Source organism: Ostrea edulis, chromosome 10 (genome assembly GCF_947568905.1).
Source record: "Ostrea edulis chromosome 10, xbOstEdul1.1, whole genome shotgun sequence".
In the NCBI taxonomy this organism is placed as follows: Eukaryota; Metazoa; Mollusca; class Bivalvia; order Ostreida; family Ostreidae; genus Ostrea; species Ostrea edulis.
In genome coordinates, this window is record NC_079173.1 from 20679795 (window position 1) to 20697518 (window position 17724).

A 17724-nucleotide genomic window follows, 5' to 3' on the forward strand; every position below is an offset into this window, starting at 1 on the left:
CATTATCTTTACATATTTCTATATAAAATACTCTACCACTGTGACCCAATGGTGACCCTGGGAATAAATTTTAATCTACATTACATGAGGACTGATTTCAAATTAATCTGCAGTCTGATGTTCTTGACAAGATATTTTAAAAGAAATTCCATTGAAATACACCTGCGTAATGCCTCTACCCTCAATCCACAGTCTAACCGGACCCGGGGGGGGGGGGGGTGGCAAATAGTAGTCACCTAGGCAAATTTTGCAGCTTTAGAAATAGAGAATAGGAGATCTTTGCACATAAATGGTTAACCCCCTCTAACGCTAGAGAATTCATACTTCTATTCAAATATGTTTCTTTCCAATGTAGTATAGGAAAAGATAAATAGTTTGGGCTGAACCATGAATCAGACCCAGGACCCTTGCATTACTAATCAGATGCTCTAAACACTCAGCTATCCAGGCCGATATCCACGGTTCGTTTAGCCCTTTTAAATACAATGTACTACAATATCCTCCCTTTTTAAAAAAAATTTTCTTCACCATCAAATACACACATCCCAGATTATTTTGCCCTTGGCAGGACAACCTGCAAGTTCTGGGGGTGACCAACGGTAATTTCTGTGGAAACGAGGGGGTTATTTATATTCGGTCTTTCCTGTCCCCTAGGGGATAAGAAAGATCAAATATAAAAAAAAACCCTCGTTTCCACAGAAATTAAGCGGGGAAAGAAAAGACATAATATAAAAAGAAGCCCTCGTATCCACAGAAATTAGGTCAAGGACACCAAATGTAGGAAATGAGAAATAAAGTATGGACTGGGAATCGAACCTCAGACCTCTGCATTTTAGTCAGGTGCTCTAACCACTGATCTATCCAGGTTGATATCCATGGCCCATTATAGCCCTAAACAGATTACACCAACATACATACCTCTGAAGTTTATTTTTAAAAATTTCACAAGTAAAATAGTGATTATCCTCATGGCATTGAAGAATCAAGTTTTCAAATCATAGAGTAAAATAAGTCCCGTGATAAGTAAATAATCAATGCTGCCATTGGAATGAGAGCAACCTTGAACATCTGGATCACAACGGCAGTGGACATTGAGGAAAACAGGTAGACGATCATCTATAATAGACAAAAATATACAGGTAGATAATAATCTGTAAAAAACAAAAATGACCAGGTATACCGGTAGTTATACCGGCGATCTACGTTTCCGCAAATTGATATTACGTAATTTCCACCAAAACTGTGACGATTCCGCAATTTTTTTTTTTTTTTTTTACTATTCCACAAAAAATATGGCATTACGATCCCGCAAATATCTTACCTGGGTTACAGGTAAAACATAGCAAAACAGGTATATAGCAGTTCGGGCACCAAATTTGTACCCGATAGCCCCTAAAAGATCAAATAGGGAAACATCGTATTTCGCATATTCTGTACACAAAAAGGCAAGTTTTGCGTACTGTTGCTGGTGCTGTCAGAGACATGATTTTGATGTATGCTGTTTGGATAATTTACAACACCCCGTGATTATATATCTGGGCGTAGGGAATAGAATTGAGAATTGAAATGGTCATGAGAAGACTCTGGTCCATTTGTAGCACGCTTTCCCTCAATATCTGAAGTTGCTTGCCCAAATTTATGGAGGAAACTCTGCAGACAGATCTTATAATCACACACAAGTTGAATTTACACCACAGGTAAATTGCGGAAACGTACGTAATGGTTAGGTATAATAATAGCTGTATATCTATTTACAGAAACGTACATGTAACAACACTTTTAACCCTTTTTTGCGGACATTTGCTGAAAAATAATATCCCTAGTTATACAATTCATGCTTGCAATTGGACCTTGTCCAACATTTATACAGCAACATAGGTCTATTTTAACTTAGTCAAGAGAAAGCAGCGGAAAATACTTTCTATTGTGGATGACTACCTTACTGTATTGGTTTTAATGAATGTATCCATACTGTATATTATATATATATACATATATATATATATATATATATATATATATATATAATTCAATAAAAAAGCAGGAAAATATACAGTTCCAAAATATATTTAAATCACTAGCGCTTTCTGGATTTTAACATCCATCCTCAGGTGAATACAAATTAATAATCTAATTAATAATAATCTAATTAATCTAATCTAATTAATAATAAATCAATAATTAGTAATATAAATATATAAGTTCACTTGAGTTTGTATATCAAATAATAGTAACTGAACAGTTCTCTAAACATTTAAACAAAAATGGTGGAATTTTAAATACAGTTGAACTTCAGTATCTCGAACACCGATATCTTGAATAACATGGATATGTCGAAGTGAATAGGAAGTCCAAACCTTTTATGCTTTTTAGTATTTTACCTCAATATCTCGAATCCTCGGATATCTCAAAGTTTTTTCTTGGTCCCATCGAGTTCAAGATAACGAGGTTTGACTGTATATATATATTGATTTAAAAACTTACACTGATTAGAAGTTCTATTGGCTTGCTGATGAATGCCCATACATAGGTAAGAATTTTAACGAATAGGAACGAAACAACCCAACACAGGGCAAGGCATAGTACAGCTAAGAAGCACAGTCCAGTGTAGGTTGCTGTTTCATCAAAAATTTCTGCCCTTGGAAGAAATGGTGTTGCTGAGATGAATTTTTCCCGTGCCAGGTCCTGTGTGTTGATCAGATACGTATGAATTACGGATTCATCTACAAAGTTTACAAAAATTAAATTCACTCCTGCAGTATTCATTTTATAAATACATTAATTTTGTATTACATGCTACAGCCAGAACACCCTGTAGGGACTGTAGCTCTTATGGTTTAGAATTTCTGGTCTGTCTTATTTCATGCTGAATCATATAATTTTGCTTGTGTAACATTTATCTTACAATTATCTAATAATATTTACATTATACTTTAATAGATAACTCCACAGTCACAATAAGCCCAAGTGGTTTGCACACTCAGTTCACAGTGAGGTTTCTTTATCATGCCAATATCTACCATTACACGGGACCTCCATTTCTAATGTCATATCAGAAAGACTTATGACTTTCTAATGCTGGGCACTTTGTAAAGGAACAGTCACTACCTATGTTACATGAATTAGGTATGACACATCACTAGTTTTATAAGAATCACATTCTGGCCTCCTGAAGTATGACACATCAGTGGGATTATCAAAATCCTACCCTTCCTTAGGTATGGCACATCACTGGGATTATAAGAATCCCACATTATAAGAATCCTACCCTTCCTTAGGTATGACACATCACTGGGATTATACACTGTAAGAATCCTACCCTTCCTTAGGTATGGCACACCACTGGTATTATAAGAATCCTACCCTTCCTTAGGTATGGCACACCATTGGGATTATAAGAATCCTACCCTTCCTTAGGTATGGCACATCACCGTGATTATCAGAATCCTACCCTTCCTTAGGTATGACACATCACTGGGATTATACACTGTAAGAATCCTACCCTTCCTTAGGTATGGCACATCACTGGGATTATAAGAATCCTACCCTTCCTTAGGTATGACACATCACTGGGTTTATAAGAATCCCACTCTTCCTTTGGTATGACACATCACTGGGATTATAGGAATCCCACCCTTCCTTAGATATGACACATCACTGGGTTTATAAGAATCCCACCCTTCCTTTGGTATGACACATCACTGGGATTATAAGAATCCCACCCTTCCTCAGGTATCGCACATCACTGGGATTAAGAATCACAATCTATCCTCTATTCAGGTTCAAATCCCGGGCTGGTCCGTTGCATTTTCTTCCTTCCTGTTACAGTTGCAAAGTGAGTGTCCTTATCACGACCTTGAGTTGTCACTAGCAGAAGTAAAGAGGACATCAATGAAAACTCAATATCAAAGGACTGGAGCTGTTAGTATAAGTATTGTCTTTCTTTGTACAAACATAAATTACAGAAATGAAATTCAAATGAAAGCTTTAAGACTTAAAAATAGGTGAAGACTTCAATAAAATTGATAATTATATACTGTGTATGGTGATGTGCTCCTTATTTCCTATAAATATTGATATCATAAACACCAAAGGGAAGACTACTCTGTAACCACTAGTAGTGTCATTGAATTTTATCTTAATTTTTAATCGTGGCATCTTCTATGAATGATTAAATTAACATGATTGGTGTTCATTGATCTAGGCTGTTTCCTGAATTTTTCAGGTCATATTTTGAAAGATAAGGTGACCTTAAATTGTCGGAAAGAAGATTTTTTTTTAAATGAAGAAAACAACCAAAACCCAAAACAAATCATAACATATGTGTAACAGGAGGGGAAAAATGCAACAGACCAGACTGGGATTTGGCTGGGCCCCCTACATTTCTAGTCAGATGCTCTACCAATTGAGCTATCTGGCCACTGACAATTGAACGGGTCTGTCTGACTGCCACATTCCTCCCTCCTTAAATGTCCTCACATTTGAAGACATCAACCCAGGTTCTTTTCCCCCTGGCAGGACTTTCACCTGCAAATCCAGGGGTGGTCTACAGCACCAAATGCATCAGGAGGAGAGAAAATGCAGCGGACTAGACCGAAATTTGAACCCAGGCCTCCTGAATTCTCTATTCAGGTGCTCTACCAACTGAGCTATCTGGCTACCAGCAGTACCTGTAGAACTCAGGTGACCGCTACACGTACACACTGACTTTTAAGGAATACTAGATAAGCTTTCTGCTAAATTGATACTTACATAGAAAGATAGAATTTTAATCAAGATTGATGCCTGCATGATCATCAAAAATGGGGAAAGGGGTCTGCTCCAGGTTGGTAAATTGGCAATAAAACCGTGCTGATATACAAATCATAGGTTCGAAATGAAAATATGAAAAATTCAAACATATGTATAACAGAAAATAACTCAAGAAACTTGATATAACAATGTGACATTTTCTAGAATATTGTTCTCCCCTATAGATCTTTTCTATTGTTAACCTAAATTGATTCTTTCTTATAATTTTCAAATTGAAGTGAGAGTAGTGCCAATATAATGTTAACAGATGATGAATGAATTGTGCAGAGTGAGAAAAATAAACATAACAAAAACAAAACAAACAAAACAAAAAACAAAAAAATAATAATAAAAACCCTTAAATTTGATTTAGAATTTCATTTCCTTTAGTTCTGGTTAATTCTTTTTTTCACAATGAAATCAATGCAATGTAAATTCTTAAACTTAAGTTTGTCTATAAATTTTGGAAATGTGTCTCTCCAAAAATTTGATAATCTTGGTTGTGCAGATTTTCCTGTATGTATGGAATAGTATGGTCAGTGTCAATTTCATCCCACAAAATCTTTCCTTGCAAAATAAGAAGAGGTTTAATGTAGAGATAACTGGCACAACACACTGTGTGTGACCAGACAATCGTCTAACATGGTCTCGTTGTGTGTGACCAGACAATCGTCTAACATGGTCTCATTGAAATTTGAAATTGTCTTGAGGAACACAGGGAACTACATGAAATTGAAGGATGGTGTGAATTAGTATTATGGTTCAGTGCTTATGTCTTTGGTCTCTTCGGACCACAGTGATCTTTCCTCTAACATATCCACATGCTTATCTCCATACAGCATAGAATGCTTATCTCCATACAGCATATAATGCCTATCTCCATATAGCATAGAATGCCTATCTCCATAAACCATAGAATACCTATCTCCATACAGCATAGAATGCCTATATCTCCATACAGCATAGAAAAGGTCAGTCTTGATTTTTTATTTCATGTAAAAGCACTTTGTTCTCCTGGTACACAAAACTCATTTTCTAAATTTCTTCTTCACCTTCTATCCTCAGAATCATGCCCCATCTTCTGAGCCTAATTCTTCAAAGTTCACGCCCCCCCCCCCCTTTCTTAAAATTATATTCTCTCCCTTCCCTAGAGTTCACTCCCTTCCATTCCTCAAAGTTCTTTCTTAAGAGTCTGCCCTCCTCCCTTCTTCACATGCAGTTATCACCCCCCCCCCCCCCCCCATCAGACCCCTCTCCCATCCCTTGCCCAGACTTCTCAATGCTTGCTTCTTCAAGATCATCTTTCCTTCCTGAGAGTCCCTTCCTTAATTTTCTTCTTCAGAATCATCTTTCCTTCCTCTGTTCACCTCCTTTCTCTATAAACATTTCCCCTTTCTTTCTATCAGAGACCCCTCCTCCTTTAATCTGAATTATCTTCTTTCTCTCCTTCAAATCATCTCCCTTCCCCAGACTTCTCTCTCCTGTCCCTCGGACTCCTATCCTCTATTTTCATTAGAACCCCCTCTCCTTCCTTCTCCTCCTTCCCTTCCCCAGTTCTCTCCCCAGTTTCATGTTTCCTCCCCTCCCTATTTGAGTGTCCTCTGTTTCTTCTTCTATAAATCCTCTATGTTGCCTTGTATGAAGTACTTTTGAGAATCAATTTACCAACTGATAATTTATAAGTTCATTTTCATAGGTTTTAAAAACAATCAAAATTCTTACCAATTAATTTGGCGGTTATCATCACTGTTAGTATGAGAAGGGCTGTGGCAGCTACACTTGTCATCATCATCATCAACTGATTTCTAGTCAAAGAAACAAAATTATTTCAATATGTGTGTGTGAAAGAGAGAGAGAGAGAGAGAGAGAGAGAGAGAGAGAGAGAGAGAGAGAGAGAGAGAATTTTTAACCATGTGAGGGGACACTGTTGGGGGGGGGGGGGCATGTATACATTTCTCTCAAACATTGTTTTCAGAGTTCTAAAGAGTCCATATTGGATATTTGAGAGAGAGAGAGAGAGAGAGAGAGAGAGAGAGAGAGGCGACATGGACAACAGGGAGAGAGAGAGAGAGAGAGAGAGAGAGAGAGAGAGAGAGAGAGAGAGAGAGGTGGTGATTACACCACAAAGGCTTACCTGTATGATTTATTTTATGGTACTTTATAAAACAGCCTCATGGCGAAACCGAAAGTTACACTGATTCCAGTCTGTTTAAAAATAAATGCAGTAGTTATATTTAGATTTGCCATATTATATTTAACGATAATCGGATTCTTGATGATTACATGTATTTAAATGTTAGGCCTACATAGGCCTATCTATTGAATTTCAGTTGTAATTTATTCTAATTTTTATTCCTCAAAAAGATTTTGCATATCGTTGTGATTTTTTAGAGAGAGAGAGAGAGAGAGAGAGAGAGAGTAGCGATTAAAAAAAAAAAACGTAGTTAATATTCAATCAGATTTAGTAAAATTTGTTCTAAGTCTTCACTCACTGTAGTTACAAACAAAAAATAGCATTACAATGTACACAGATAATTCAAATCAATGCGATTGTACGATGGTCATTGAACAACATTGATTAGCGAGTTGATCACTTTTGATATACATCTTCTTTAAATAATAAAACATTGGATCTTAGCAAACTTGACAGTTACTTCTTTTAATAAAAACAATATGAATACTATTGCACACACACCCCTCCAGATTTTGAATTTAATTAACTGGAAACCACTTGAAACATTGCCGCCTGACATTTCCGTTTTGGTCCGGCTAACTTTCTCTGAAAGTTTCCCGTACAACACTTCCTGTTTATGTGTTACGTGCGTCGGATGGCGAAGAAGGTAGGTATCATGTGTTTTTTTTAGTTGTCCCATTTTCATTGTGGTATGTTAATGAGGAAGCTCGCATTTAAATGCTATTGTACAGTTTGTAGACAAATTTGTTGGAGTTTGTCATAATTGCAACTTTCATTGAATACGTTAGGCCTATCATAGTTACTTTATTAAACTTTGACAACTTGCAATTTTTAATTTTCTCGTGGTAACTCCTCTGGGAAGTTGCGTAAAAAGTTACGATTTTACTGTAAACTATCAGCCTATACATTTCCCCACTTCTGATTTTGGTATTACAACTTAACAGAGATGTTTACAAATAGTTTTACATATGATAAGATCAACCACAGGGGGCTGGTGTAGAAAAATCAAGGACCCCACCTCCAGGAAAAATTATGAGTGGGGTGTCTTGGTGCATAAATGGGGGGAGGGGCCCCAGTTTTTTCAAAACTATTATTGTGAATTTGTAGATCTATGCATTTTTTGATTTCATGCAGATTTCAAAATTACCATTCAAATTGAATTAAGCGATTTTTCTTTTAATTAACATGGGTACCTCATATTTAATTTGTATTTATGAGCTAATTTTCCTGACTTTTGATAATCAAAATGTCTGACATTATAGTGAATATCATAAATCACTATATTCATCATCACATTTTTGATATTACAGTGCTCTTGAGTGTTATTGTGACAATACACAATTTCCGAGTTGCCCAATAGTTCTTTCCCTTTGTGGAACTCTTACACACAGTGAGATGCAAAACATAGTATCGTCCACACGCGGTGGGTACAAATGCTCATCGCTGGCTTCATATATATTGCCTAAAGGCTGATTATCAGACATCATGCAACCACCCAAACTGCAGGGACACACAATATTAATAAGTTTATTAGTATTTATTATAATATAAAAATACCTCAAACAAAAATTGATAATCACCTTTTTTCTTTGATTAAAATATCACTCGTGCAGAAGAGGAAATAAAAAATAATTTCATATTTAATTCAATGGCCTAATTTAATCAAATGTTATTCTTGATATAGTCATTTTAATGTTTACCAACGGCTGATATAAACAAAATTTACACTTTCATTACTTTTATGCGTATTTATACATAGCTAGTGTATAGTACATGTATATGTATACATCTTGTACCCACCCAAGTATTCAACAGAACACTGAACGTACCTCTATCACAGAAGAGCTGATATCTCGGAAGTTGCATATTACAGGAAGAGACATCAAAGACTATTTTTTGTTACTGGTCTCTAGAGTTAGTTTTAATTTCAGTTTCAAAACATTATATACATGCAGATACTGTTAAATGAAATGAGGTCTAAAATTGCTTGTGATGGCATGCATTGCAACATACACTCAGTATACTGGTAGGGATTTAATTCTGCATTTATAGAAATCTATTGTGTTCTGTAATATAGCTTAACAGATATCATGACATATAAACTATTGCGAGATATTTTTGATTTTCAACCAGGATTGTCTTCTTAATGATATGATGTTGACAAGATTTATTCAATACGCCAGTTTCGAGATAGGAGCTCTCCGTGTAGGAGGTACATTTAGTAGAACTTTGAGTGCCAAAGTGGGACAGAGTAATATTACAGTCAGTGAGGAAGACGATAGAACGTATTAAAAGTGGCTTCTCTTTAAATGTGTCAATGTAGGAAATACAAAATACTATCGAAAGAATGTTTTACATAGTAGAAATATAAAACAATGTCATTTTTGAAAGTTATATCCTGGATATGATACCTACAATCAACGAAATTACATGATATGATAAGAATTCCATGTATTTAATTACTCCCTGAACACTTACCACTTTCTTAGTTTGTGTTTCAGTTGAATTGGGGTGATGAAACAGCGTATGAGAAGCATACTGAGTACATTCACTTATGCAGTGATGAATATTCGTCCCACTCCCGCATGTAAACAAGTTGTTTCGCGCCTTACTATCTAAGAGAGTTCTTCAAAGGGAAATAACTCGAACGTATCTCGAAACCGGCGTATTAAGCTTTCTCTCTCTCTCCTGCAGTGTTTGTTAGATTTCCATGATGTGTAAAATTCGGTAAAAATATTCCTCGTTGATCTACTTATCATGATATTATGAAATTCTCGTATACTATATTGTATGAAATGTTAATGGTGCTACCATTGATTCAGAAGTAAATACCACAAACTGTATAAGTTGTATAAATCTGAGATGCTGGTATTTAGATAAAATTAAATCAAAAATAGTAATTTACAATGGAAGGGAACTGTTTCCTGTTGCTCAATAAGCTAATGACATAGCCCAATGATAATCAACAGGAAACCTGTTTATTACTCTGCTTACAGCATTGAATGATTTAAGGTGCCTTCACTGAAGAATTTAATATAACAAGAGCCTAATTTGACCCCTCCCCCTCACCCCCCCCCCAAAAAAAAACCCACTGAAAATTGATGTTATATAGTCCGTATTCTAATGGCTAGTGGTAGATTTCTGCCTACAGTGACCTTGGGAAATCCTGGATTAGTATTTTCCTGAGGTCACTGGGTAGACACCTACCACAACATGTTTAATGTTTTACTGCTGTCAGAGCTAACTGAAACATTGTTTAACAGTTAATATTGATTTACATTGAAATTTGCTAGGATATACTATTTATATTTTTTTTTACTTAGCTAGTAAAAACATTGATTAACAGTTAATATTGATTTACATTGAAACTTGTTATGATACTATTTATTGGTGTTTTTTAAAAACTTTTTTTCTTTTTTACTTAATGTGTAACAATTTAGCCTAATAAATTATACTATATGAATATCGGTGACTAGTTGTAATCTTAGTGTGGAATTTTAAGGACGGGATTTTTGTATCAGCTAGGACAAAGAAGAAAAAAAAGTTTATTGTTACATGCAAAGAAGAAACCAATATGCACATATAGGTTAGTATTGGATATAAGAATTCTTTTTTTGTCATGTTTTATTTTACAATTTGTTGAAGTGAAATTGAAGCTGAGACATATAAGACTGTGAAACTATTCTTTGTTTGATGTATGAATTTGCACTGAAATAAATGTTTAGGTGATCGATGGTGGGTCTGTGCATGAAATGTCCGATCTGTCCCATATAACAGAAAGCAAACGTGTCATATTTATTCGTTTATATGTCTCAGGTTTAGATCTTTGTTGATTTTTGTTTTAAAGTGTGGGACAGTGACAGCAGCCTGTTCATTGAAGAACACTGCAGTATCATAGTGATAAAAGTTCAATATGTGTTCGTAAAGTAACATCTGATGTAAAGATACAAAACAGTGACGAGATTAAAGTCATTACGTGCTGCAATCCATGGTTTTTATTCTTGCTCATTCTGATGCAGCATATTAATAGTGATTTAATGGAACAACAGCTGTAGGTAAATTAGCTGCAATATTTAAATGTAGACCTATCCTATTCTTTTTTATTCTGACGTTTTCGGGATCTCCCACCAAAAAAAAAAAAAATCGGAGAGGGTTACATTATTGCAGCTATAGTTAAATGATATCTCTCCCTCCCCCAAAGTAAATCGCAGTAAGCTTCGATTTAAACTCGCCTACTAAATATCAATGGTATATGTTTTGTTTTGAATAATCCATGTATTTGTGTGTGTGTGTGTGACCTCTTTGTGTGTGATCATTCACTGTAAATCTCAGTCTGTAACCTAAAGGTGGGTATTGATGAGAGCACCAATTCATCCGTGAACAATTGTTGTTATCATCAGATCTGTGAATTGAAAGTACAGGTACATGTGATATATAGCCCTAGGAGTATCTGTACTGGATCTCACAATTACACACAGTCATGTGAACTCCGAGGTGCCACATCTGAACATGGGTCCGAGGGGTCAGCTGCATGTATAAGTACTGAAGAGATGGATTATAACTCAGTTCTGCATCTCTTCATGGAATTTTTTCAAACATCATTGTACGTACGTTATAATGCATATTTCATATTTTTTTTTAAAAAAAACTCCATACATTATAATCTATGAAAAATAAAACTCCATATTTTATCAATGTAATTTAAAATTTTCATATTTTTTTTTTTATGTATACAGTACATGCTCAGAGTTCTTGAAATCTGCTTCTGTGATATCAGACGTTTCGAGATTTTTATCAGTCCGAATAATGAAATGTACTGTGAACTTTATCGGTCTGAGGTAATTTTAACTAGTCAAATCCTTCGGACTGGTAAATTTCAAGAACACTGCATGATGCTACTGTACAATATGAAAATCACATATCATTGGGATAGAGTTAGATCAGAGTGACTTCCCTTGAGCTAGTTTTTGTGTAGGTAGTGATGAGATAAGAAAACTCTGGTGTGGTGTTTATTTCTGATAAGCTGTACTAGTGTCACCAAGGTCACTCTCTTGTTATCTTGTACTGGGACTTACAACGTGTACATTTAATGGTGACCTTCTTCAGCAGGTAAAAAATTACTTGTATTCCATAATACAATGTTGAAATGATATCTTGAAGTATATTTATTTTTATGAATACAGTGTTAAATTGCTGATTTCTTGGAAATCTTACAAATACATTACTTTTTTTTTTCATAGGGATTATCACATTGAAAATATGACTGTTTTCCCTTTTTATAGAAATAGCTCATAATAATTAGTAGAAATTAGCATTGAAGTTTTATAACATTGATATGTTACATGTAATAAAAATTTGCTCTGTTTAACTGCATTATAACTGTGAGTATGTGAAAATACAAACTGGTTATGTTTTCATGCAGTTACTGCGATTATTGTAAAGTATTATATTTATAACATGTATATTATATAGTAAAGATTTTTAAATGAAGTTTGGATTTGAATTTAGTACATAATTTTTACGAGAATATAGACATTTTGAGGAAAGTTTGGATTTTTAGTTAGCTTCTGTAAGTATAATGTATTCATGTACCTAACATTTTTATAATTTGTAAGAAGGGAAGGATATAACTTCTCATATTTGTCAACAGTACATTTTCAAGCTTTTATTAGGGATGATACAATGCATTGATTTGATAGCATTCAGTTATGGTTTTATGAGGTTTCTAAATGTTTGAGTCAGTTAGATATTTTGTGTTGCTGAGACAATGAGGCTTTGTATAGCTGGAGGCAGATCTTTAGAAGTCCCTCAGAGATCAATGAGACATTAACCAGCATTCCTCCAAGAGATTTTACTGCCATTGATTGTAGTCATTTGAGTGTATGATTTATATATATATAATATATATACAAGGGTCTCACATATTATATATAGATCTACATATGTATATATTTTAAAAACTCTAAACACTTTGTTGAAATATTTGGACCGTGTTACCATGCAGTCTTCTTCAGTCGTGTTTATCTCTCATAGCACCGTAACGCACATATATATAATTATATATATATATATGCATGTGTGTGTGTGTGTTTGAGATCTTTGCCAATAGAAATGATAGCCATTTCCTCATATGAATGTGAACAATATGAGTATGAATCTTGATTAAGATAGTACAACTCTTTTTAACGTCTGGGAATTTCGGCTGTAAAATGTAGATTTTATAGAAAATGAATTTTATTTTTATAACGATGCTTCATGCCAGCATACTTTTCATGAAGCACTAATGCACTTAATATGAAGTATACTGGCAGTAAGCTAGTTCATACCCTCATGGTTTTTCAAATTTATCAGTACACATTAAGGGTTTTACTGCGAATGCTCTTTGTATAACGAGGACAATTTGTACACACACAGCTGCTTGGTGAACTTCCTTTCTAATTCTGTAATACACTATGTATGTACATATTTTTATACTGTGATCCACAACAAACATTGGTATCATTTTGTCTCCCACTGAATAGTCTCAAAGTTAATTATGTTGTCTTTGAAATGGATTGCTTGCACATTCCATGTCTCATGATAATTTTGTGGATATTGACAGCAATTTTAAGATCTGATTCTTCCTGCTTAACATACACTCTTGGTGATTGACATGCACACTTCTCTCATGCAGGCTGAGATTTGTGGAACAACTGTTGCAGTCTTTCTCTGGGCTTGTGCTTTAATTGTAAGTTTGCATTCACATTTTTGAAAATGCATGTGCATTGCAAAGCTGGTACTAGATCAACATTCTACAGATTCAGTTAGTAACTGCATGATTCAAGTAAAACTCATTCCTACTTTAATTGGAGAAGTTTTGTTATATTAAATTGGTATGAGTTTCTGACTTTCAAAACATTAAGTTTATGATTCCAAATTTTCATAATTAAGACAAAAATGTCATGTATATTTGTAAATGCAAGAGGATCACAACTGATATGCAAAAGACACAATGATTAAAAGTTTTGGTTATTTGGTTTATGAAGGTGCTTATATGTTTGTGAGAATTTGGAATATACTGTGCAATCATATCACAAAAAATGTCATTGCATGATAATGGAGATTCAGTATAGTTGTAGTAATATTGTAAGTTTAACAATTAATGATAAATTTGAAACAGCTATTAACATTATTTATATATATATTGCTGCAAAAATTCAATTCCAAATATTGTCATCCAGCTAATTAAGAAGCACATAGACCACACTTTAATTTTGTAATTTCGTTGTCATATATGTAAATGAATTAAAAGTAAACTTTGCCAAAATATTTGATGGCTTATAATCTAGAGGCAGGCGTGTAGCCCGAGAGAAAATGAAGCTAGTTTAAGTGCATGCAAAGTACGTCAAAGTCCTGGTGCGAGTCTTAAGGGGGCAAAGCCCACGGGAGCTCTTGGGTTTTACCTATGAAATCTCATATTTTTACATGTGCATAGAAACAAGGTTTTTTGTGTATATTTCCAAACCAAGAAGAATTCACAAAATTATTTTCTAAAGTGTTTTATAATGCCAACTCAACACGTTTTCTAAATGGACTGACTTTTACATCTGTTTTACAGATTGTGTTGTCCACTTATTTTCGACTGGTAGTAATTGTTACCGATAACAAAAAATATCCTTAATCCATCTACTACATGTACATACCTGATGTACATTAAATTGATATTCGACACGATATTGATGATTTGAAACTTTAAAAAAAGGACTTTGAATTTGATTGAATGGACATTAAGATCCTTAAATCATAAATCGGAACTGTTATAACGTAAAGTTGGTTTTAAGGCACATATATTTTAACGGTAGAGATTTCTCCCTCTCGCCAGCAAATGATGTGTACGCAGTTGCTTACTTGCGTTTATAGGCAGCTACGCGACTGAGAGGAAACACCAGTGTGAACAATGAAATGCACTAGCTGTCTCTCCCGTGCAGAAGAATGTTTGAGAGACATATCCTTTGTATTGACAGTTATTTTTTTCATTGATTTGGCCTGTGTTGTTTGATTAATTTTATGACATGTGGCGTTCTCCATGTGCTATATTAATGGATGCCTTATTGATATTCGTATTCGGTGTTGATCATGAAATACATGTATTAAGTGCAGTTATCAAGAGCACAATACCATACATAGATGCAGTATATGCATGCATCTTAATGTATAATGGTTAAATCTTTAAATGGCATAAATCACTCAAGGACGCCACAAGAGGGGGGGGGGGCTCTGAATGCCTCTGATGACATTGAAAACTGGCTTAGCCACTGTGACATAAACAGATTCTTTGAACACTTTGTGACCTTTACAGACTGTTACATATCTCTCTCCCCCCCCCCCCCCCCCCATATTTGTTCATTAGACATGGAAACTCTGCCTTAAGTGATGTGGTAAACCATTAGACAGGTGCTTTTTATACAGTCAAGAGATACAATTTCCACCTTAGGGCGAGTTGTTACATGTTAAATGCATTTGGGTTGTATTAAACGCAATACTGCATTATTAAAGCTGTGTCAATATTGGAAATGTTTTAATATTTCATATTTGAAATAAAATCCAAAATATCTGAAATGGATGCATGTCCCTATAAATATTCATTCTACGCATATGATTATTGATGATTAAGCTGTCTTAATATTTGCCACTGTAATAATACAGATTGAAATGATGGCCTTTTCCTCAAGAATGCACTGTAGCGGTGAACTATGCGCATTTGAATTTTGTTAGATAAAGTACCGTCTATTTTAATGACTGGAAATTCAGACAAAAATGAAAGTAAAATGTAATTATATAGAAAATATAATTTAGTGAAGGTAAGAACTGCGATGCTTCACGCCAGCATTATACTTTTATGAAGCGCTAACTAATACGCTTCATGAAGTATATGCTGGCATGAAGGGTCACAGTGAGTTCATATCTTCGAATATTTTCAAAAATTAAATTTATTTCTTAAAATGTCTGTTGTACCAATGTGTATATGATAAACAAAGATATTACACCCTCTGTGTAAAACTTCCCAGATAATTTCAACCTTACAAATGACATTTACAAAGCAGTGTCCTTTGTCACTGATTATCAGTGTTATAAGCCCGGATATTTGATAAATGATATTCAGCAGGAAGGTGTTAAACCTTTCCAAATTCGAACTGTGACAATCTTATCTTGGTTCTAGGTAGGTCTCTCAGATTTAGTAGTGCCTATATGGTTGTATCTGAGAGCAAAAGGATTGAATTCTTAGGTAGGAAAATTTTTATATCAGTTGGTGGTGAATTTAGAATTGATCGATAAAAATGCAGGTGGTGTTTGTAATATTTAAATCATTTTGATGAAATGATAAAATATATGCATTGTATAACCTCCAAAAATTATGATGTATGTGTACGCGGTTACCTAAATTACGTACCCTACATTTTATCCGCAGACTTAGAATTGTTTTGTCTAAGAAATCAAATGTTCATTTTTTCTTTGGCTGTTTTTTGTCATATTGCAAAATGAATTTATTAAGCAAAAATAGGATATTTTTTGTTTAGATGTAACACTGTGATAAATACATATGGTATTGAAAATTAATTAAAGAAACAATTAGTTACAACACAGTGGAACCAGATCATAAGGTCAAAGATTTTGGTGTCAATGGAAAGGTCTTGCTACAAGAAATGCACATAACAAATTATGAAAACTCTTTTTGGTGTAAAAGATATGACCAAGATTAAAGGCTTTTAATTGCCATAGACAGACAGGCCAAAAACTATATGCCCTCAAATCTATTATTCCAGGGCCTACATTGTGTACATGCCCAAGTGATATGTAAATTTTGTGTTCAGCCATTAGTGACATGCAAAATTTGAGTTTCACACACTGTCCAGGTAGTATACTCAGGTTCTCACCGCTGCAACCAGAGTTTGATTCTCGTGATTGGCAGTGACAGGTTTATGTGAGAGGGTATGGTGGTTGCCCGCTCGGACACGCGAGTTTCCTCCGTGTACTTTGGTTTCCTCCCACAAAATGACCCCTTACCGCCAACATTGATGTAAGTCGGTAAATAGCCATATTGTTGTTTGCATTTGTCCTTTTTCAAAAAAAATAATGAAGATTATTATTATAGATATAAACGAACACAAAAATTTCAAAACAGATTGCAAAAGATATTACACCTGGGACATAGCTGTTGCTGTATGTTTCATTATGATGTTGCAATGAACAATGAAAAAAGTGTTATGTGTTTCGAGAAGGTTTATCTTTCTTAGCCTTGCAGTAATGAGTATATTATATATATGCATGTACATGCATGTATGTAAAGAATATAAATTAATTTGTACATTTTATTAGGGGACTCTTTCTAGACTTAATCCATACTAAAGGATTTTTTTTTGGGTATAATAAGATTGAACATTTCAATAAACATCCTTTTAAATATTTGAATTCTTTTGTAATTTATTACCGTTTAAAAAATTTAACTGTCCATTAATGTGTTGTTCGATATTTACATATATATATGAAATAGTGTTAACATGAGATATGCCTTTCCATTGAAAGAACATTTTTAAAAAAGTTTAAACTTTATTTGTTTTACGACGATTGAAAAATAAGTTCTACAACTATAAAAATGTATTCATGCTTCTCATCGGCTCATATTTTGGTGTGAAGAGGTCATTGATGTGGGTGGAAACTAGAGTACCCGAAAGAAACCCACGTGTCCGAATGGGCAACTT

General features: G+C 34.4%; 2 protein-coding genes across 30 annotated transcripts in view; one reads left to right on the plus strand and one right to left on the minus strand.

The window, feature by feature from the left end:
* Positions 1-911: 911 nt before the first annotated feature.
* LOC125665495 (uncharacterized) lies at positions 912-7002 on the minus strand. The gene is made up of 4 exons (XM_048898149.2): positions 6926-7002; positions 6514-6596; positions 2485-2723; positions 912-1116 (listed from the first exon to the last, which is right to left on the minus strand). Exons 2-4 carry the CDS (start codon positions 6584-6586, stop codon positions 991-993), a joined length of 438 nt encoding a protein of 145 aa, XP_048754106.2. The 5' UTR covers positions 6587-6596; positions 6926-7002; the 3' UTR covers positions 912-990.
* A 566-nt stretch (positions 7003-7568) lies between these two features.
* The window catches only part of LOC125665493 (polypeptide N-acetylgalactosaminyltransferase 5-like), an 82522-nt gene continuing 72366 nt past the window's right edge, over positions 7569-17724 (plus strand). For 6 of the 29 annotated variants that reach the window (XM_056152227.1, XM_056152199.1, XM_056152228.1 and 3 more), the window contains exon 1: positions 7583-7631. The gene's annotated coding sequence lies outside the window, so the exon portion shown is untranslated. Of the gene's footprint in view, positions 7632-8298; positions 8409-10509; positions 10572-11238; positions 11589-11988; positions 12095-13663; positions 13713-16119; positions 16251-16814; positions 16879-17724 lie in introns of those variants that run through there. The other 23 variants (XM_056152226.1, XM_056152200.1, XM_056152204.1 and 20 more) reach the window with 13 other exon arrangements.